At 49.9% G+C, this 21,852-nt stretch overlaps 1 protein-coding gene across 8 annotated transcripts in view; it reads left to right on the top strand.

The window, feature by feature from the left end:
- Positions 1–21,852, top strand: part of PIGL (phosphatidylinositol glycan anchor biosynthesis class L) — a 49,752-nt gene that overhangs the window by 16,018 nt on the left and 11,882 nt on the right. For 2 of the 8 annotated variants that reach the window (XR_015147847.1, XR_015147846.1), the window contains exons 3-6: positions 16,490–16,580; positions 19,828–19,895; positions 20,287–20,461; positions 21,640–21,671. Coding sequence is in view for 6 of the 8 variants with exons in the window: in XM_086358707.1 (XP_086214833.1) it covers positions 16,490–16,580; positions 19,828–19,895; positions 21,640–21,671 (191 nt within the window). In the remaining 2 variants the exon portion in view is untranslated. The remainder of the gene's footprint in view (positions 1–16,489; positions 16,581–19,827; positions 19,896–20,286; positions 20,462–21,639; positions 21,672–21,852) is intronic. The other 6 variants (XM_086358707.1, XM_086358706.1, XM_086358712.1 and 3 more) reach the window with 3 other exon arrangements.

The following is a 21,852-nucleotide window of genomic DNA, read 5'->3' on the forward strand; positions in this document are numbered from 1 at the left end:
TAGATGTGGTTGTTCTATAAATGGAGGGTCATGTGCTTAACTCAGCAATGTAGCTGATTTGTTTTTAAGTGCTTACCATTTTACTGAGCTACATTTCATGACACCCATGGCAGACTATGTCCCTTGTCACACACTTTGGTCCTTTCCTTGGGAAGCAGAGCAGGGATTTTTTTAATAAATTAACATTTTTATTCTTATTTATTTGGTGGCACTGGGTCTTAGTTGCAGCATGCACACAGGATCTTTTTTAATGTATATAATTATTTGCTTACTTATTTTTGGCTGGGCTGGGTCTTCGCTGCTACACAGGCTTTTCCCTAGTTGCGGCGAGTGGGGACTGCTCTCAGGTTGCTGTGCCTCTGCGAGCTGCTCACTGCGGCGGCTTCTCTTATTGAGGAGCACGGGCTCCAGGGCATGAGGGCTCAGTAGTCCTCAGGCTCTAGAGCACGGGCTCAACAGTTGTGGCGCGCAGGCTTTGCTGCTCTGCAGCAGATGGGATCTTCCCAGATCAGGGAACCATGTCTCCTGAATCGACAGGCAGATTCTTTACCACTGAGCCACCAAGGAAGCCCTGAATAGGGATATTAAAAAACTAAGAAATAGACCCTTTAAGAACCAAACTGAGTTTAGCCAGCTCACCCTTACCTCCACTGTCATAGTCCATCTGGGAAGCTAGAACAAAAACACCACAGACTGGGTGGCTCGTAACAGAATTTTGTCTCACAGTTCTGGAGGCTAAGAAGTCCAAAATCACAGTGTTAGCAGATGAGGTGTCTGGTGGGGCCGTGTCTCCTGGTTCACAGACTACCGCCTTCTTGCTGTGTCCTCACGTGGTGGAAGGACCAAGGGAGTGCTCTAGGGTTCCTATTCTAAGGACACTAGTCCCATTCAGGAGGATTCTGCCCTCGTGACCTCATTACCTACCAGAGGCCCCACCTCCAGATACCATCACATTGGGGAAATGGGTTTCAACATATGGATTTTTAGGGGACACCAATGTTCAGTCTATAGCATCTGCAGTAATTGCAGTAGGAACCAAAAACTCTGGATGAGAGGCAACTAGTTGTCTCCCACTCAGGCCTTACAGACAAAGTGTCTGCGCCCAGAACAAAGGTTACGGGGTCAGCCTTTCAGATTATTTCGCCACCACACCAAGTTCCAAGAAAAAAGTCTTAGTCATCTGGGGGATGAGAGCCCTTAGGACAAGAAACACTGCAGCTGCCTGTGTGTGTTGCAACATAAGATGATGTGGTGGTCCTCTGGCAAAACTGTCATGGTGAGACAGGCCTGGTTCTGCAGGGCTGCAGGCCTGCATGCTCAGTCACTCAGTCATCTCCAACCGGGGTTCTCTGTCCATGGAATTCTCCAAACAGGAATACTGGAGTGGGTTGCCATTTCCTCTTCCAGGGGATCTTCCCGACCCAGGGATTGAACCTGGGTCTCCCTGCATCAGCAGGCAGATTCTTTCCTGCTGAGCCACTTCGGAAGCCCCATAGCTTAACTAGCCAGTTTCTGTACTAGAAGGATTTATAGGGTTTACTCTCTTTCAGGTTTTCTTTTTCTTTTTTTTTCCTTTTTTAATAATACTGTCACCCTCACATATATAGTCAGTTGATTTTCAACAGTGCTGCCAAGACAACTCACCAAGGCAACATAGTCTCTTCTGCAAATGGATATCCACATACCAGAGAACAAGCTTCCCCTCCCCTCCACTAAACACAAAAATTAGCTCAAATAGACCCAAATAAGAAGAGCTAAAACTATCAAACAGTTGCAAGAAAATATAGAAGTAAATCTGCATGAGTTTGGGTTAGGCAGAACCTTCTTCGATATGACACCAAAAGTATCAACCACTAGCAAAAGGAAAAACAGATCAAATTAAAACCTTTTTTGCTTGATGCATACCATCAAGAAAATGAAAAGACAACTCACAGAATGAGAGAAAACATTTGCAAATCATATATCTGAAAAAGGATTGATATCCAGAGGTCAATATAGAGAAATGTAATATATCCTTATATAGTATATATGGGCTTCCCTGGTGGCTCAGCAGTAAAAAAAATAATCCACCTGCCAATACAGGTGAAACAAGGGGCGTGGGTTCCATCCCTGAGTCAGGAAGATCCCCTGGAAAAGGAAATAGCAACCCATTCCAGTATTCTTGCCTGGGAAATCCCATGCTACAGTATATAGGATCACAAAAGAGTTGGACACGACTGAAGGACTAAACAACAACAATATAGTATATATAACATATAAAATAATATATAAAGAACTTCTGTAAGCAACAACAAAAAGACAAACAGCCTAGTTTTTAAAATGGTCAAAGTACTTGTATAGACATTTCTCCAAAGAAGATACACAAATGGCCGATAAGCACAGGAAAAGATTTTCAACATCATTAGTTATTACAGGAATGAAAATCAAAACCACTGTGAGACAGTACTTCACACTCCCTAGGTTGACCATTTTTAAAAAAATAAAAAGGGAAATGCTAAATGCAGGCCAGGATACAAAGAAATTGGACCCCTCAGGCACTGGTGGCTTTGTGTAAAACAGTTTGGCAGGCAGTTCCTCAAAAATGTAAATACAGAATTACCTTTACCCAGCAATCTTACTCCAACATAAATACCTAAAAGAATTGAAAACATTCAGATGAAAATGTGTACATGAATGCACACAGCAGCACCATGCATGGTAGCAAAAGCGTAGAAATGACTCAGTGTCCATTCACAGATGAGTAAATGAGCAAAGCATGGTCTGGCCATACACTGGACACTACACAAAAAGTAGTGAAGTCCCATCACATGCTACAGACTGCATGAACCTAAAAAGAAGCCTGGTAACAGGCAGCCACACAGGGTATAATCATTATCCCCACACAGGGGATTATCTGAAATACCCAGGGCAGGCAAATCCAGAGACACAAAGTAGATCAGTGGCTGCCAAGAGTGGGGAGGGAAAGGGAGTGGGAAGTGACTCATAATGGGGTTTATTTTCTGAGATGACGAAAATGTCCTAAAATTGCAATGACAGTTGCACAACTCTGTGAACATACCAAAAAAAAACCCACCACACTGAATTGTGCACTTGAAATGAGTGGACTGAAAAATTATGTGAATTATGTCTCAATTAAGCTGTTCTGGAAATAACAGTAATATTTAATAACAATATTTATGATGTGCACTGTAAAAACAAACAGTACAAAAATATATCCAGTGAGGAAAAACGAATATCTCCCTCCACATACGCTTCTCTCCTCAGAAAATCACTGTTAACTACTCAATGTGTAAACTTCCATACCTTCAATACTTTACAAATGCAGATTTACATACAGAAACACAAATATATTTCATTTTTTCAGTGAGGCATACTACTCCATGGGATACCTGTATCATAACTTACTTGACTAATAAAACCATCCATCCCGTGGCTTTGCTAGAATCATCATTCAGTTCAGTTCAGTTCAGTCGCTCAGTCATGCTCTTTGCGACCCCATGAAGTGCAGCATGCAAGGCCTCCCTCTCCATCACCAACTCCCAGAGTTCACTCAAACTCACGTCCATTGAGTCCATGATGCCATCCAGCCATCTCATCCTCTGTCGTCCCCTTCTCCTCCTGCCCCCAATCCCTCCCAGCATCAGAGTCTTTTCCAATGAGTCAACTCTTCGCATGAGGTGGCCAAAGTACTGGAGTTTCAGCTTTAGCATCATTCCTTCCAAAGAACACCCAGGACCGATCTCCTTTAGAATGGACTGGTTGGATCTCCTTGCTGTCCAAGGGCCTCTCAAGAGTCTTCTCCAACACCACAGTTCAAAAGCATCAATTTTTCAGCGCTCAGCTTTCTTCACAGTCCAATGCTCACATCCACACATGACCATTGGAAAAACCATAGCCTTGACTAGACAGACGTTTGTTGGCAAAGTAATGTCCCTGCTTTTGAATATGCTATCTAGGTTGGTCATAACTTTCCTTCCAAGGAGTAAGCGTCTTTTAATTTCATGGCTGCAATCACCATCTGCAGTGATTTTGGAGCCCAAAAAATAAAGTCTGACACTGTTTCTACTGTTTTCCCATCTATTTCCCATGAAGTGATGGGACCAGATGCCATGATCTTAGTTTTCTGAATGTTGAGCTTTAAGCCAACTTTTTCACTCTCCTCTTTCACTTTCATCAAGAGGCTTTTTAGTTCCTCTTCACTTTCTGCCATAAGGGTGGTGTCATCTGCATATCTGAGGTTATTGATATTTCTCCCAGCAGTCTTGAAGAAGCTTGTGCTTCTTCCAGCCCAGCGTTTCTCATGATGTACTCTGCATATAAGTTAAATAAGCAGGGTGACAATATACAGCCTTGACGTACTCCTTTTCCTATTTGGAACCAGTCTGTTGTTCCATGTTCAGTTCTAACTGTTGCTTCCTGACCTGCATATAGGTTTCTCAAGAGGCAGGTCAGGTGGTCTGGTATTCCCATCTCTCAGAATTTTCCACAGTTTATTGTGATCCACACAGTCAAAGGCTTTGGCATAGTCAATAAAGCAGAAATAGATGTTTTTCTGGAACTCTCTTGCTTTTTCGATGATCCAGCAGATGTTGGCAATTTGATCTCTGGTTCCTCTGCCTTTTCTAAAACCAGCTTGAACATCTGGAAGTTCATGGTTCACATATTGCTGAAGCCTGGCTTGGAGAATTTTGAGCGTTACTTTACTAGCGTGTGAGGTGCAATTGTGCGGTAGTTTGAGCATTCTTTGGCATTGCCTTTCTTTGGGATTGGAATGAAAACTGACCTTTTCCAGTCCTGTGGCCACTGCTGAGTTTTCCAAATTTGCTGGCATATTGAGTGCAGCACTTTCACAGCATCATCTTTCAGGATTTGAAAGAGCTCAACTGGAATTCCATCACTTCCATTAGCTTTGTTCATAGTGATGCTTTCCAAGGCCCACTTGACTTCACATTCCAGGATGTCTGGCTCTAGGTGAGTGATCATACCATCATGATTATCTTGGTTATGAAGATCTTTTTTGTACAGTTCTGTATATTCTTGCCACCTCTTCTTAATATCTTCTGCTTCTGTTAGGTCCATACCATTTCTGTCCTTTATCGAGCCCATCTTTGCATGAAATGTTCCCTTGGTATCTCTAATTTTCTTGAAGAGATCTCTAGTCTTTCCCATTCTGTTGTTTTCCTCTATTTCTTTGCATTGATCGCTGAGGAAGGCTTTCTTATCTCTTCTTGGTATTCTTTGGAACTCTGCATTCAGATGCTTATATTTTTCCTTTTCTCCTTTGCTTTTTGCTTCTCCTCTTTTCACAGCTATTTGTAAGGCCTCCCCAGACAGCCATTTTGCTTTTTTGCATTTCTTTTCCACGGGGATGGTCTTGATCCCTGTCTCCTGTACAATGTCACGAACCTCATTCCATAGTTCATCAGGCACTCTATCAGATCTAAACCCTTAAATCTATTTCTCACTTCCACTGTATAATCATAAGGGATTTGATTTAGGTCATACCTGAATGGTCTAGTGGTTTCCCCTACTTTCTTCAATTTCAGTCTGAATTTGGCAATAAGGAGTTCATGATCTGAGCCACAGTCAGCTCCTGGTCTTGTTTTTGCTGACTGTATAGAGCTTCTCCACATCATTAACCATCGTGAAATAAATAACACCCCACAGCTGTTCACACTGGAGTGATACATAGAGTAAGAAGCTATTTAGTTACACATCAGGGTTTGCAGTGTGGGCTTCCTGTCCACCTCCAGGATAAGACCTTGACCCTAGTGAGGTAAGAAACCTAGATTTTGCATTTTTTACAGACTCCCTAGATGATCATAAAGCACAGTAATGTTTGGGAACCTCTGAGCTGCTATTTCTGAGTTGCAACTCCCATTTCCTGAGACAGAGAAGTGGAGTGGGCAAGCCTGGATCAGGTCATCCAGGACAGGGGAAGCTTGGATCAGGTCACCTGGGAAGGGGAATTATTTGGTCTTTTTGCTTGGAGCATAAGTATAGGAGCAAGTTTTCTCATAGGAATGCAAGAGCAGGAAGGACTGAGAGTGAGGAAGAAAATTCTGGAGTCTCCAGTCACTGGCATTCCTGAGGGGACCTCTGTGTATCGCCCAGAGCATGCAGTCCCCCGAGCCCAAGTACCAATGACACAGCCTCAGCTCTGAGCTCAGCCACATCTCACGAGACCTCAGAAGCACTGGCTGCTTCAGAAGCCATCCACGAGGAGCAGAATCTCTCACTTAGGACTCACCACTCTCAGCAGAGATGTTAATCTCTATTAAGCAACCGAACAGTGAGACTTTGTAAACACTTTACCTCACTGATTATATAAAAGTTCTCACTGAACTATTACAAAGTCGGCAATTAATATTAATCCTGTTGAGTTAGAGTAAGAATACACTGCTTAGAGCCTTGTCCCATTGTCCCACCTCCCAGCCTGTCTGCTGGGGATGCCCAGGACCCCCTGCAGGCCAGTTACAGCTTTGGGGTCACTCCTGACACTTGCTTAGCTGTGCCTGGCCAGCAGCTGATCTCACCAGGCCCTTCTCGTAGCTGCTGAAACTCGTAGGGAGGATGTTAGTGTACCTCCCCGTAAACTTGGATGGCCACCAGGACCCTCCCGTTTTGTAAATCATTGGGCCCTGTGCCCTTCGTGCTCATGACCAGCACCCAGCCTCGCCCTTGGTGCTGGGGTGTCCATCCAGAGCCATCAGGCAGGCCACTCTCAGCTTCCCCATTCTGCCAGCCTGGTCACTGTGAACCCTCCTCAGCCTCCTCGCAGTCCTCTTCTGGCAGCCTGAGCACTCACCTCTGCTGACTGCACCACTGCCCCCAAGGTTGCTGTGGAGGGTACCCGGGACCTCTCAGCTCCCTCCCCTGCTCCTACTCAGCCCTCCAGCCAGGTATCCATTTTGTCTCCATCTTTCTACCCCCACCCTCTGCGTCTAGGCTTCTGCAGAGAGGTCCTCTCATTGAAACACAGGTGGAATCCTCAGAAACCTTTGAAGACCCCTGGGTCTAATCACACAGGGTGTCTGCTGCTGACTGCCCTTCTCTGTGGCCCAGCACCCATCACCCCTTTCCTTTCTTGGCATCAAATACCATCCAATCCAGAGTCAGCTCAAGAGCTGACCTTTACAGGACCCTGACCACATGCCAGCCTCTAAGTGTCCACCAGGTTTTACCTCGTTTTATCCTCACCACGGCTGATGATGCGGCAGCTGTTAGCCCTCGTCAAGTCCGCAGCTCTGCTCCCTGCTTCACACGTCCATCCTCTGCGGCCAGATTGTCCGGGCCTTACCTGTCCCCTCCTGCCCCATGTGGGTAGCTTGCTCTCTACCACCATGGCTACTGGTTTGCTGCATCCTCAGACATCCTCACAGCTGCACAAACCCTTCCTGGCCTCCCAAGTCCCTCAGGCCTCCTGCCTCTTTCTTCCTCCCAAACTTCTTGAAGCTCCTGGCGCTGCTCTCTCACCACCCACTGGCCCATCCTTCTGCACCACCTGCCCCTTTTCATGGGCACTGCTGCCAGGGCCGCCCATGGTCCCCCCGAGAGGTGAAATCCAGCAGCCTTTCCTTCCTCAAGCCCCGCCATCACGGTCCCGTGGACTGGTCTGCTCCGTCTCTGCCCCACCAGACCATCCCTCCCTTCTCCCCCAACCTGACTCAAGCTCACCAAGCTACGGTTCTGGTTCCTGATCCCTTGAGGCAATTCCCGGAGAGCTTCTCCATGGCTACAGCTCCTTCATGAGAATTTCTTTTTTTTTTTAATGCACTGTTTTAATTTCGACAGTCTTAAGACAAACCAAAAAAAAGGAAGCCCCAGTTGACTGAGCTCTCTGTAGCTGGGTACCACCAGTTTCAGTGCCCCTCCTAGCACTCTGCATTATTACACCCAGTGATGACTAAATAAAGTGACACCTCTGACATGGGTTTCCCTGGTGGCTCAGACAGGAAAAGAATCTGCCCACAATGTGGGAGACCTGGGTTGGATCCCTGGAGAAGGAAATGGCAACCCACTCCAGTATTCTTGCCTGGAGAATTCCATGGACAGAGGAACGTGGTGGGCTACAGTCCATGGGGCCCCAAAGAGTCAGACACAACTGAGCAACTAACACTTTCTGACTGTAAGGAAGGCACCAGGCAAACATGAAGTCCTCGCATGTGATGCTGGAGTCACCTTCAATGGCGTTTTCTTTCTTACTCTTACCATCCAGTCAGGCACTAAATCTGACAAAGTCTCCTTCCATAAATGTTCTGGGCGCCTTTCTCTCTCCCATCCCCAGGGCCTTGTCTTTGGTCTGGACCCTTGCCAAGGCCTAACTGTGCTCCACCCCCAAGTTCACCCTTCACTTTCCCAGGTTGACATCCTAAAGCAAACCTGATCCAGCCACTGCCCTGAGGAAACCTCCCTGTGCCCCTCCCCCTGTATGACGGTCTCTACACGAGACAGGTGGTGACCTCAGTCACGGCCCCACACTCACCCCACACACCATGGCTCCACTCTTCTCTTTCTAGAACTCTAGCCCCTGTCCGGAGGCCGGTTCATCCTGACCCAACACAGACACCGCCACCTACATGACTCTTTCATCCATACTGTACAACCTTAACATTTCCTCTCTGAACCACCACAGCAACGTGTTTGACTGTTTCTTGCAGTGACTTTTTGCCTTGGATTTAATTATTTGAGCACTGGTCTGATCCTCCTGAGGTGCCTTGCAGTTCAGTGGAACCTACAGTTATGGTTCCCTTTCACCCTGAGATGCCCCAGGGGCTCCCTGGTTTGGCAACCCCCTTCCCACACTGGGACTCCAGGGTGTCCTAGTGGGCTAACTGCACTGCCCACGGGGACTCCATATCCCACCCTCTGGCTTTGCTTCTGCTCTTCTCACTTGGTTCCAGGTGTGTGCTGAAGTCAGGGATGAACCCCTTCTCTGACATGACCCTAAATTTGGCTTTTTTTTAAAAAGGGAGTAAGGCGGACATTTCAGGTACCAGAAGATTGAGAAGTGTCCGAAGTGTAGGCCCCGGCCCTTCTATCTCTGTCCTGAGCAACACTGCACAGCCTCTGCTCAGGGGGGCCCTGGGGAGAGGGGAGAGGTGGGGACGGAGACCTGGGCCTCCCAGCTGAGCCCTGTGACCGCTGAAGTGAGCTCAGTGAGCAGTTCTGTTTCTCAGTTGCCACGTAAGACAGCAAATTGGCAATTTGGGGGAAAAGATCTCACAAGAACTTCACAGGATTTACACACCTTGATGGGGGTACTGATTAATGTAAAATGCATGTCTTCCTGAGAAACGTGAGCTACAGCCCTGACCTGCAGGTCCCTTTTATGTGCCTGAGGAGGGCCAGGCGCCTCTGTGGACAAGGGTCTCCTGGGACACGTGGTCGTTGTCCACGCTCTTAAATTGCTTGCGGGGGTGGGATGGCTGGCAGCCCAGATGTTTCACAGACACCAACTGGTCTGTTTCAGCCTCTTCCTGGTTCTTGGTCCCTTCTTTCCTCTTCGCCTTTCCCTGTTTCTTTTCCTCTCTCCTCTTGACTTGTCCCTGGCGATTCCCAGACGCGACCCCACCCCCACCCCCGCAGCAGCCCAGGTGACCCGCCTGCGCCCCGCCCACCTCCGGTGGCCCTGAACTCGGGTGACCTTTGCCCGCCCGGAGGTCTGAGGAAGTCCTCGGTTTAGAAATAAGCCGGGGTGGGGGATGGAGATGGGGTGGAGGACGATCCACAGGCCCAAATAAGGGCGCACACGGCGCCCGCGGGGCGCGGTGACTGTGCCCACCCCCGGGTCCCCAGGCTCGGGAGGGGACAGCCCACCGCGCCCCCCACCCCGAGGCCACGCCTCACACGGCCGGGGGCAGTCACTACAAAGTGCAGAGCAGGTCACAGTTATTCTGAATCTCCCGGGCCGAGCGCGGAGGTCCAGGGCAGGGCTAGGTTTGGGGCCTTTTCCGGCGGAATTGAGGCCGTGTTCGCTCACTGCACCCCCGGGGTGCCGCATCCTCTGTGTGTCCGGTCGCGTCCAGAGCGCCCGTCCCAGCCCCTCGGGGGTCGCAGGGCCGCGGCCCCACGAGGTGTCCCCCACCCCCGCCCCGGACCCTGCATCCGCGTTGGTGCCCAGTCCACGCTAGGCCCGCGGGTAAAGGTGCAGAAATCCCGCGCTCTAGGAGCCCTGCCCTGCCCCATTCTGCCCTCGCACGGAATCCTGCAAGCGTTGTCGGCCCTCAAGATCGGTACATCCCTCTTCCTCCTCACGGACGGACGCGTGGCTCTGAGATGCTTTTCTCGCGGTCCGGCAGCCAGCCCGCGGGACCCCGGAGCCAGCCCGCAAGTCTGCACCGCTTCCCCTCCCCCTGCGACTGCCCTCCCGCGCCGGGTCACAGCCCCCAACAGGCCTTGCTTTCTGGGGAGCCCAGGCCAGGGTATCTGGACTCTTGAACCCAGAGCCCTTTATTTGGAAGTTCGCTCACAGAAGGGCTTTGTTTCCAGAATTCAATTCCCCTAAATAGATTTCCTCTTTCACATGAGTCTCATTCTTAAGTCAGGAGCAAAACTAAAGTTTAGTTACGGGAGGGTGTTGTTTTTTTTTTTTTTTTTTCAATTTTGTTTTAACATTCCTTTCCTTGGGTGTATTTAACTTTCTTTGCTTTGACTTTGAACATGCCCTAAAACTCTTGTGTTATTTTTAGCATTTTTCTAAAGCCATAGTTCAGGAAGTTAGAGAAATTGTTCCCTGGTGGCAGAACTAGAGAACTGCAGCCTCTTTCCCTCTGTAAATGCAGTGAAAGTGGTGTCTGCCTGAGAGGACTTCCACTGTTAGGCTGATTACTTCCGTAGAGTCATTTCTAAAAAGGTCAAAGGGCACAATCGGGTAGCCAAACAGCCTTCCGGCACAGGTGCAGCCGGTAAACTGGCCCCTTCCTGTGAGCCCTCCTCCACACCAGGTCCTGCTTTAATTCTGCATTTGTTTGACTCCTGAGAATTAGAGCAATATATGTTGGTAGCTTGCATTTCCTGCTTTGTAAAATGCCTCTTCAAACAATCTTTCACAGGTCTTTATAATGTTTTAGTCTCCAGGCTTGCTTTGTGAATGACCTTGTAAATTCTGCCCTCATTCCTGGTTTTCCAGGGCCGGCTTCTTATCAGGAACCATCACCTCACTGATGAGACGTAGAGCGACCACAGGTCTCTTAATCAAGAGTCTAGGTTCAAGGTGTGACCTGCCAGACACTTCATTTCTGAGCTGAAGGGCTCTGCGGGTTGCAGTCCTCCTGCAGGGGGTGGCTGATACAACCCCTGCTTGTCCTCATCCTCAAGTCTGCAGAGGTGTCATCTCTGCTCTACTTGGCAAAACCTGACCAGAAACCTGTTTTCAGCCACCCTATCCCCTGTCTCATCCAGAAAGAGTTACTCAGCTTTCCGTGTTAGCAGAGCTACTCAGGCACACCAGCACCGGAGGTATCTCCATATACTTTTATTAAAATTGCGATAAAAGCCAAGAAGTAGCTTGCTAATAATTGAAGGAAGTTTCTGGGACCTCTTGGTAACTTTATTATTGTTTGCCATGGGCCTGCTCACATCTAGGTTTGGGGAGAGCTGGGAGCAGCTTCAGAATCCTTGTCCACGCTGAAGCAAACCCACCACGTGGTTCACACATACCTCAGGTTGGGTATGGCAAGTCCAGATGTCCCTTAAATATGAAGCCTGACTACTCTTACGGCTTGGCCTCTGTTCTTCTATTGAAACAGCAGGGAAGGGGGCCAGCATAACACTTCAAAGAACCACACAGTCTGAAGACACGACAGAAACTAATTAGAACCAAATAGATCCAAAATGGCCAACCCCTCGACTTCCACTAGACCTTGAGCCTCAGTATTCATTCGTTATTGTAACACATCAGCAAACTAAGTAACACACCCACAGGCACCATGACAGTTCTCAGGCCAACCATAAAGGTCAAAAAGTGGACAGTGGCCCCATTCCTGCAGATCCCCACCCCTTCCCCGAAATAGCTGGAACACTCCTCACACTCAGTAGCTCATGAAATTACCCACCCCTGTTGACAACCCCCTACCCTGTGCCACTCTGGGCTTCTGAGATGGCCCACATTCTGTCTGGGGTGTGTTTCTCTCTAAGTGAATCCACTTCTTACCTATCACTTTGTCTCTCACTGAATTCTTTCTGTGATGAGACATCAAGAACCTGATCTTCAGTAAGTCCTGAGACCAGGTGTAGTGGTCTCAGTTAAAAGACCGTGAGTTCAAGTCCCAATTGGACCTGCACCATTTCACTCTTATTGCTAAACGACATCCATGTGATTTCCCAGGAGAAGGGCTGGTTACCAAGATGAAATGGGGCTCCTGACAACACACATGTTCCACTGCAGCCCCACTTAGCCAGCCTCTAGTGCCTCTCACTCTACGTGTAACTCATTCCCTTCCAACCAACTCTCTCCAGCTGGAGAAAAATGTAAATGACTGGCCTTTGCCAGCTTCCCTTGTGGCTCAGACAGTAAAGAATCCACCTGCAATGCAGGAGACTTGGGTTTGATCCCTGGGTTGGGAAGATCCCCTTGAGAAGGAACTGGCAACTGACTCCAGTATTCTTGCCTGGAGAATTCCATGGACAGAGGAGCCTGGCGGGCTACAGTCTGTGGGGTCACAAACAGTCAGACGTGACTGAGTGACTTCCACTTTCATGAGTCATAAGGATAAGGAAGTAGGTATAAAACACCTGAGATTTTTAGGAGGCATGGAGCTCTGAGAAGAGTTGTCCTTGTTTGTCTTTCCCTCCAGCCTATGAAGTACACTGCTCTTTCTCTCTCTGTGATGCTGTTCCTGGTGAGTTAACCCACTTTCCACTTCCTCCGCTTAACACTGCTCCTCACAGGGAGATCTGCAAGGTTCTCCTCACTTCATCTCTGACTCCCAAGTGACATGTCTAGGATTTTATCCCAAGGAAATATTGAGAGATTCATATGAAGTGTTAAGTATAACGATGCTAGTTACAACTTTTTTCAATAATAAAAACTGGAAACAACCTACATAATCAGTAAAATAGAGGCTTTACAAAATGATGGCATATCTAAATCAAGATCTGGTTATGCAGCAGATGACAGAAAACCCACAGTGACTACAACAGCTGTGATAGGAGATGCATTGGCTGGGGCTCTGGTGGCGGGCCAGGGCACTTTCCTTTTGGCAACTTTACTCCGCCTCGCTTTCAGACCTAAGTTACTTCATGCATCTCGATGGCAGCTTCAGTTCCAGCCCTCCTCCCTGACCCCAGCCAGCAAAACGCAGGACAGCACCAAGAAAAATAGGGCAAAGGCCATTCACCAACACTCCCTTAAGGAGGGGCCGGATGGCTGACTCACACTTGTGTTCACACCTCTGCTGGCATGTTTATCTAAGGCGGGATTGTTAATCCATCAGAGAAGAAAAGAACTATTGCAAAAGTTACTACTTGGACCCAAGCCTTGAGTTGATTAGGGCTGAACTTTAGGCAAAAGTCTTCCCTGGTGGCTCAGATGGTAAAGAATCTGCCTGCAATGCAGGAGACCCAGGTTCTATCCCTGGGTCAGGAAGATCCCATGGAGATAGGAATGGCTATCCTCTCTGGTATTCTTGCCTGGAGAATGCCATGGACAAAGGAGCCTGGGGGGCTACAGTTGATAGGGTCGAAAAGAGTCAGCACCACTGAGTGACTAACACTTTTACCCGTAGGCAAAAGACAACTCATGTTGTTGATCTCACAGGCGTCACTTTTTCTACACTTAACTATACTTTAGTAAAATATAAAATTTTATATTTTCCTGCCTTGAGGGGAAGTGGTCCCCTAGGGATGCCTTATTCCCCCTGCAATTCAATTTTTTCTTTTTTTACTTATTTGGCTGCACCGTGTCTTAGTTGCAGCATGTGGGATCTTTAGTTGTGGCATGTGGGATCTAGGTCCCCAACCAGGGATCCAACCCAGACCCACTGTCTTGGGAGCAAGAAGTCTTAGCCACTGGACCACCAGGGAAATCCCCTTTTTTCCTTTTCGCCTCTAATCTGTTTTTATAAATTTTACTATCTTTTAAAACTCTTATTTGTATGTTTCAACCTCTAAAGGCAGGTATAGCTGCCTTTGGCTCAGTCAACCAATCAAGCACTTTAATGTAGCGCCTGGCATGAGAAGACCCTCCTCCAGGGGATCTTCCAGACCCAGGGATCGAACCTGCATCTATTGTGTTCTGTACTGGCAGGTGGGTTTTTTGCTACTAGTGCTACCTGGGAAGCTCATCCAAGGCCCCTGCTGCTGCTGCTGCTAAGTCACTTCAGTCGTGTCCGACTCTGTGTGACCCCATAGACGGCAGCCCACCAGGCTCCCCTGTCCCTGGGATTCTCCAGGCAAGAACATTGGAATGGGTTGCCATTTCCTTCTCCAATGCATAAAAGTGAAAAGCGAAAGTGAAGTTGCTCAGTAGTGTCCAACTCTTAGCGACCCCATGGACTGCGGCCCACCAGGGTCCTCCGTCCATGGGATTTTCCAGGCAAGAGTACTGGAGTGGGGTGCCATTGCCTTCTCTGCCAAGGCCCCTACTCTTTCCTAAAAACTACCATCCACCGTCAGCATTTCAACCTCACTCAAAAATTGTGTGACACAAAGTCCTAGACATCAGGGCTCTCAGGTCACCAGTGTGGCCCAGGTCCTCTTAGCTCTAGGGATGACGCAGCACAGGCCCCGGGCACCTGGTGAGCAGGCAACTGGAACTCATGTGTTCTGTCATCCGACCTGGCATCAGGATGCCTGCTGGTGACACTGGGCCACTCTGATCATAGGCAGAGCTGCTGGGGTGGAGCTGCCCACCAGCCGCTGCCCTGTCTGTCTTCCCTGAGCCTGGACTCCTGCTTGCCCAGCAGTGACCTCCGTGACCTCCCTGCTGCCCTCTGTACCTGGGCAGCTAGTGGCGATTGCATTCCCAGAAGGGCAGACTGCTGCTACCCTTGAAGGTTTAGGCTCAAGTCTGGGGCGTAGTTGACAGCAAATGTCCATTGGGCACTTGCTTCGAGTGCTGCCAGACACCTGGACCGACGGCAACCATGCTTCCTGCCTCCCTTGCCAACTAACTGACTTCTCAGTAGGTCTGACCAATAGTTGGCCATAATGGGAGACTGGAAGGTCTCCCCGCTCCTCACAGCACCTCTATCAGCAGCTGAATGTTTGCCGGGCCTCCAGCTGCTGCCCTCGTAGTTCCTGCCATCAATCACTCCCGTTCCTAGGCTCTGATGTCTTTCCCTAGAGGCAACAGTGGCTTCTGGCCTTGCCAACCTCTGATCATCTCCTTGTTCTCTGGTTTCCAAAATGACACCTTGGTGCATTTATGTGGGCCTCCCAGCCAGGGGGACATGTGTAGTTGTTCTCACTCCTGGGTATTCCTGGGTATTTCCTGAATTCCCTGGAAAATTCCTGAATCTCTTCCTGCTCAAGCTCAGTAGGTCATGTTCTCCATCCCATGTTCAGCTTGTTCCCCAGGAATGAGGCCTAACGAACTTCATCCTGGTCCCTGCCTCTCCCTTCCTCCCCGTCCAGTCCCTGCCACCAACCAAGCTGTCTGTCCATAGAGGCAGGAGCATTAGGGGGCCCCTGGGGGAATGATGGGTAGGATGGTGCTTTCAGAGTCACCCTGGCAGGAGGCTCCCCAGGGTGTGGAAGAGGCAGCCAAGGAAGCACAGAAAGTTGCTGTGTTCTACCCTGAGATTCATGTCGTTTTCCTCCTAAAAAACCTTCAGCACCTCTCCTTTGACCATAGTCCTAAACGAGTCTGATAATGGCCTGTGTCCATGGAGAGTTGACATCTACCTCCTGGTGGGAATCAGGGGGCCCTGTCCCCCCAGCATAGGTGGGTGGCGCCCAGGACCTGAGGTGGCAGAGATGGCCATCTAGTTATAAGACTATGAATAATGTCTTCACGCTGGAGTCAGACCAGCAGGTGGTGGTGATAGTGGACAGAAACAAGGCCCAGAGTGGCCTGCAGAGACCCCTACCCCTGGGGGCACCTCCCTGGGGCTAAACTTCTCCCCTGTAAGTCAGAAAACCTGCATCAAACCCAACCGTAACGGCCCTGCAACACGCAGGCTACTCACCTGCATGGTCCAGGCTCCTTCATAGCTGTCTGAGGTTAAACGAGTACTGAGGTTAACTGAGTTGCTTTTACCAAAGTACTGAGTACTTTTACCAACAAGCCATTCCTGTGACTTTTACCGAGACACATCGGAGCTCTGCCCCATGTCTCAGCTCTTGGGGGCCACACCTGTCTCCCAGCTTGTGGACAGATCTGCTTCCATCCCAACTGCCCAGCCATGACATGAGCCAAGATCCCCTGAGTGTGCTGTGTTTGGTCTGTACATCCTCAGCACCCCACACGCGCGCACACCTACCAGAGCTGAGGGGAGAGCCTGCACCCCGTTAGAAACGGTTTCCAACGTGCACTTCTTCCTTCCAGGGATTTCCCAGATGACCCAGACGTGTGCTGGGACCCAGAGCGGGCGGCTGATGTCCTCCTCCAGCACGTAGAGGCCAATGGCATCAAGCTGGTAAGGGTACACGCCCTCCTCTCCAGCAGAGACCTGGCCCATCTCTCTGCACCTTTCCTGCGTAACCACAGAGCTCAGGGGGAGGCAGAGATTTTCCCAGACTGTGCCCTCTTCACCCGCCCCCCGACGTCCATGCTGCCCTCTGAAAACCCAGGTCCCCACGAGCCTATGCCTTGATGCGCTGGCACAGAACAAGCATTTTCATGTTAGGGTGTCACTGTAACTCTGGGAGTAAGTGTTGTCCTAATGCTTACCTTCATCGAGGAGACAGGTTCCCAGAGGCTCAGAAGCTGCCCAATGTCGGCAAGCATGAAGCTAGGGGTTTGAGCCTCCATTTTTCCCTCCAGAAAAATGCGAGGATAAATCCACAGCCCCTGCGGGGAGAACATGCCTGGTTAGAGCTCCAGTGGGCATTCGATTCACCTGTAGAGGCAGGAGGCTCAGGAACACCCACCTCGACGCTCAGGCCTCGCCAGCCTGCATGCTGCCAGCAGTCCATCTTAAGGTGCCAGGAACGTCTAAAATAAGAATAACCCTTCACAAGTTAATACCTAAATCCTACCATTTAAAGCCCCAGCCACTGGCTTTTAAGTTTTGATTAATCCTTGTTAGAAGGTGAACCCCACTGTCAGGCTTCTTATCAGTGATGCATCCTCCAAGTGAAATGAGTTATTAGGCCATTGTTAAGGGCAGATTCTCGTGGATTAGTCAGACTGCCTTTGTTCTCTAATGACATAAATACAACGGGCACCTAGCCAGCTGGCTGTGAACCACACGGAGCTGTAGGTGCAGGGGGGCCGCTGGCCCCACCAGGGATCGGCACCGGCTTTACACTTTGTTCTGGCCGGACGAATGGTCACCAACAGCTGCAGGCCCACCCCTCCTGGATGTACCTTGCTTCAGGGTCTGAGGTGATAGCCGGCCTGGCTCCTCTTGCCCTGCTTTTCCCAGACCACACTCAGACCCTCTCAGGGCTCCACAGCCTGGCGGTGGACAGAGCTGGTCCTCAGGGCCGGCTGGGGCACAGGGCAGGGTCAATGAGGTGTGCTGCAGTGACCCTTGGTACCCTGTCTTCCTGGGCAGTGGCATGCCCACAGCTAGTCCCCAGACTCTCTCCTCTCTGGCTTTGGTTCATAGGAACAACTGGTCTTCAGTCAGTCCTACTTGTGGGATAAACCCCCATCTTTATGAACTTGGCCACCTCTGACCAGCCCTCCCAAAGGTGCCACTGGCTGATGAACAGGGCTGGACCTCACCGAGGGGCCAGGTTCGTGTTTAGACCACATCACAGCCACAGCTCTGAACATCCAGGGAGGAGCTCAGGGCACAGACACAGAAGAATCTCCCAAGTTTGTTTCCCTGAAAACTGACTTGTGGTCCAGGCCCAGCTAAGACCGCCTTCTCCCAGAAGCCCTCCGTGACTTCTTCAGCCCTCTTTGGGGCAGTATTTGCTGTGTGTCTTGCCCTGGTGACAGGTGTTGCTGTTTATCCTTCACGGACCATGTCCTGTGAGCCACTGTCTTAGAGAAGTGAAAGCAGCCTATTGTTTACTGGGGTCCAGGGAAGACTTCATTTGAACAAAGATTTCTGCAGTTTAGGGGGGAAGGTGGACAGACGCCATTGCTGCCAGGTCCTAATCTGCATGAGACCAGGGGGTGGAGACAGTTCAGCTCAGCCCTCCTCACAGCAGGAAGACTCAGGGCTTGTTGCAAGGTGTGGGATAAACAGGAAACAAGACCTTGGAGAATTTTAAGTGATGGGGATGAACTGCAGTGGCCCCAAGCCCCCAGACCAGGGAGTGTGCCCCGGCTGGCCTGAGACAACCGCGTCCCAGAGTCACCTCAGCGAGGGCAGCAGACACTCAGCTTGGGCTGCTGTCCAGGTCCTACACGTTCCCACAGGGCTTCATTTGACCTTCACCTGACCCAGAGAGAAAGGAGGGAGGCCTCACTCTCCCAATGTCACAGATGAGAGAACCAAGACACTGAAGATGAAATCGCTCCCAGTAGCGACATTCTATGATATGCCCGAAGGTCAGGGTAACTAGGTCAGAGGTGAGAGTGGACTTCGGCACTCCAGGCTTGGCTCCACAGAAGGATGGGATCAGAACGGGGTACCTGGGTTCTAGAGTGAAGTGTTTTTTGTTTTTTTTTTAACACACTATAGTTTCCAGAGCAATGTTAGGTTCACAGTAGAACTGGGCAGAAAGTATACACGTACCCTTGGCCCCATGACCTGTACAGTGAGTGAATCTACACTAATATGTCATCATCACCCCAGGTTCACACTAGGGTTCACTCCTGGTGCTGTATGTCCCGTGGGTTTTAACAAATGTATGACACGTATCCATCATAATGGGATCTGTTTGTAAGCCTTTTTAAAAAAAATCTCCCCCTGTGGAGAATTTCAAGCATGCAAAAGTAGAGCAAAGAGTATAATGAAACTCATGTTCCCATCATTCAGCCTCACTAATTATTAACTCAAGGTCAACAGCGTTTTTCTTTAAATGTCAGCTCACCTGCCCCTGCTCCTCCGTAATCCTACTCTCTTGGCTGCCTGGTCCCCTCTTTCCATCCCCCTCAACCAGCCACACCTGTGCCTTTCTCTGAGTCCTGTCTTCTTTCCTACATCTTTTTTTTTTTTTTTTTTTACTTATTCCAGCTATTCTATTACACTTATTATTACTCAAATTATTCTTTGGATTTTTTAACTCATCTGTGCAGAAATGAATCTGGAGCCTAGGCTAGGCTTATAGTTGGAGAAGCAGACGCTGGTCTGAGAATGTGGACGCAGAGGCAGCCTACGAGGAGCCACGGGCTTCTCTGAGCCCCAGGGCGTGGTGGACACTGTCCCCTAGCGCTTTCATGCCCTCAACACAGCACCAGGAAGAGGGACCGAATCATCAGACGGCATCGACATGAACAAAGGTCACACAGCAGCCACTCGGGAAACCAAACGTGCTGCTAAGAGGCCAGGCAGATAAGAAACACAGACATGCTGAACCCAGGTTTCTCTCGTGGCCCAGTTCCACTCTGCTCTGCTGTCCAGGAGCAAGAGAAGAGTCAAGCCCATAGCCACAGGGCTGAACAGCAGTCACACACCACCGACCTGCTCCCAAGTCAGTTCTGATGCACTCAGAACACGAACAGGTTCAGGGTTCTGGGTCCTCCTGTCTGTCCCAGGTGGTGTGGACGGAGGCGGGAGAGACTATTCAGACAGTCTGGAGTGCAGCTCTGTGTCTCTGCAGGTGGTGACCTTCGATGAGGGGGGCGTGAGTGGGCACAGCAACCACGTGGCTCTGAATGCAGCTGTGAGGTACGATGGTGCGCCAGTTCCCTGGGTGGCTGGGGTGGGCGGTCTCCTCATTACTCTCCACCTCATGGGTCATCTCACCTTATCCTCCCAGGAGCAGGCGCCCTCAAGTTCTAGAGTTATGACCTTGCCTCCTAATAGCTGAGTCTCTCTGTCCCCAGATGCAGCCAAATGCAGGAACTGATTGGATTCCTCCCTCTGCTTTGGCCTCAGGAAACGTTAGAGCCAAATTTCACCTCCTTGTAGCTCACGGGCAGGTCTGAGGGCTGGGATCGATGAATGGGCATCCTCCTGATTTCAGATTTTTCTTTGGAGAAGGAGGATGTGCACATCATTTGAAATCTCACCTGTTCTTTGCAGCCACTGCATTTTACTGACATGCATCTGCATTTAGGGCTTCCCTGGCAGCTCAGTGGTAAAGAATCTGCCTGCTGATGCAGGAGAGGTGGATTCAATCCTTGTGTCAGGAAGATCCCTTGGAAGAGGAGATGGCAACCCGCTCCAGTATTCTTGCCTGGGAAATCCCATGGACAGAGGAACCTGGCAGGCTATAGCCCACTGGAGTTGCAGTGAGTCACACACAACTGAGCGACTAACAACCACGACCACACAACTAACAACCATGACCACCACCTGCATTTAACTGGTTAAAAAAAAAAAAAAAACCCTCACAGATCTTGAGGGACTTCTCTGGGGTCATACAGACCAGTAGCTTATGTCCTGATCTCTTGAGCCTGCTCCTCTTGGGCCCAAAAGCAGCTTGCTGGACCCAGCCTAGGGAAGGGAGAGGGCAGCTTGAGGTCAAGAACTGACTCTACACCTTTCTTCTGAATGTGCCCGTTCTCTTCAGGGCTTGAAGATGTGTCTCCAGGGTACCTCTCTCCTGCCCTTAGATCTGCCTCTGAGCTCTTTCCTTGGAGTTCATCCCCAGGGCTCCACCCAGAGTGCAGGATGAGCTGCCTCTGAGCTCGGCATTTTCTATTTCTCAAGCTCTGTAAGTCAGGCCAACTTCTTGTCTTTAATCCCTGCTCCTGAGAACCCCTTCCCCATGAGTCCATATGTCTGTGTGTTGGGGTGTGGGGGAAGGGGACTCTTTGTCCCATTGCCCACCTGTCAGCTTCCGAAACAAGGATTTCATTTTCATATTGCTGTTGGACCCAGCTCACCCCTCCTCTTAGGATACACGCTTTTTTCTCACCACACTGCACAGCATGTGGGATCTTAGTTCCCTGACTAGGGATTGAACCTGCGCCCTCTGCAGTGGAAGCACCAAGTCTTAATGACTGGACCCCCAGGGAATCCCCTCACGCCTCCTCTTAGGGCAGTGAGCACAGAATGGCCTCTACTGCTAAGAGGTGTGTGCAAGGGGAGAGGACTGTCAGGGAAGAAATACCAATGAACACTTTACATATTTTCCCACCACACTCACATCACAATCTCATAAAGGAGAAAAACTCTGAAGAGTCCATTGTTACTTTCATCTCTGGTGGGCACAGCTTGGACCAGGGCACCTCATAAGCCACTGGTCATCTCCAGATTGGCTGACCTTGGATGAAGGACCCGCCCTAGCCCCTTCAGCCGTAGCCAGAGCTATGGAGTCCAAGGAATCTCTGTGGTGACTTATGCTCAAGAACCTGCCTGGAAACCTATGTGGAGGGACCCCAGGGTGGGGCAGGCCAGGCTCTGACAGCCCCTCCCATTAACTGCAGAGGGTTCTCACTTGCACTCTCTCCGTTTTCTCTGCCAGGACCCTGCAGGCAGAAGGGAAGCTACCCAAAGGTAAGGCCGTGCCCTGTTGCAACAGGTTGCTGCCACTGTCCCTCTAAATGTGCTAAATATACAGAGAGCTGCCCTTGGCCCAGTGGCGGGAGGGGGGCGGACAGGGAGGCAGGGCCACACTGTCCTGACTCAGCTCACTGTGCCTGTCACAGTGGGTTCCCCAGGCCTCACGGTCAAGTTG

The sequence above is a fragment of the Bos grunniens genome, chromosome 19 (assembly GCF_055505025.1).
Source record: "Bos grunniens cultivar Pamir isolate PY7600 chromosome 19, Bosgru_T2T1.0, whole genome shotgun sequence".
NCBI classification, from domain to species: Eukaryota; Metazoa; Chordata; class Mammalia; order Artiodactyla; family Bovidae; genus Bos; species Bos grunniens.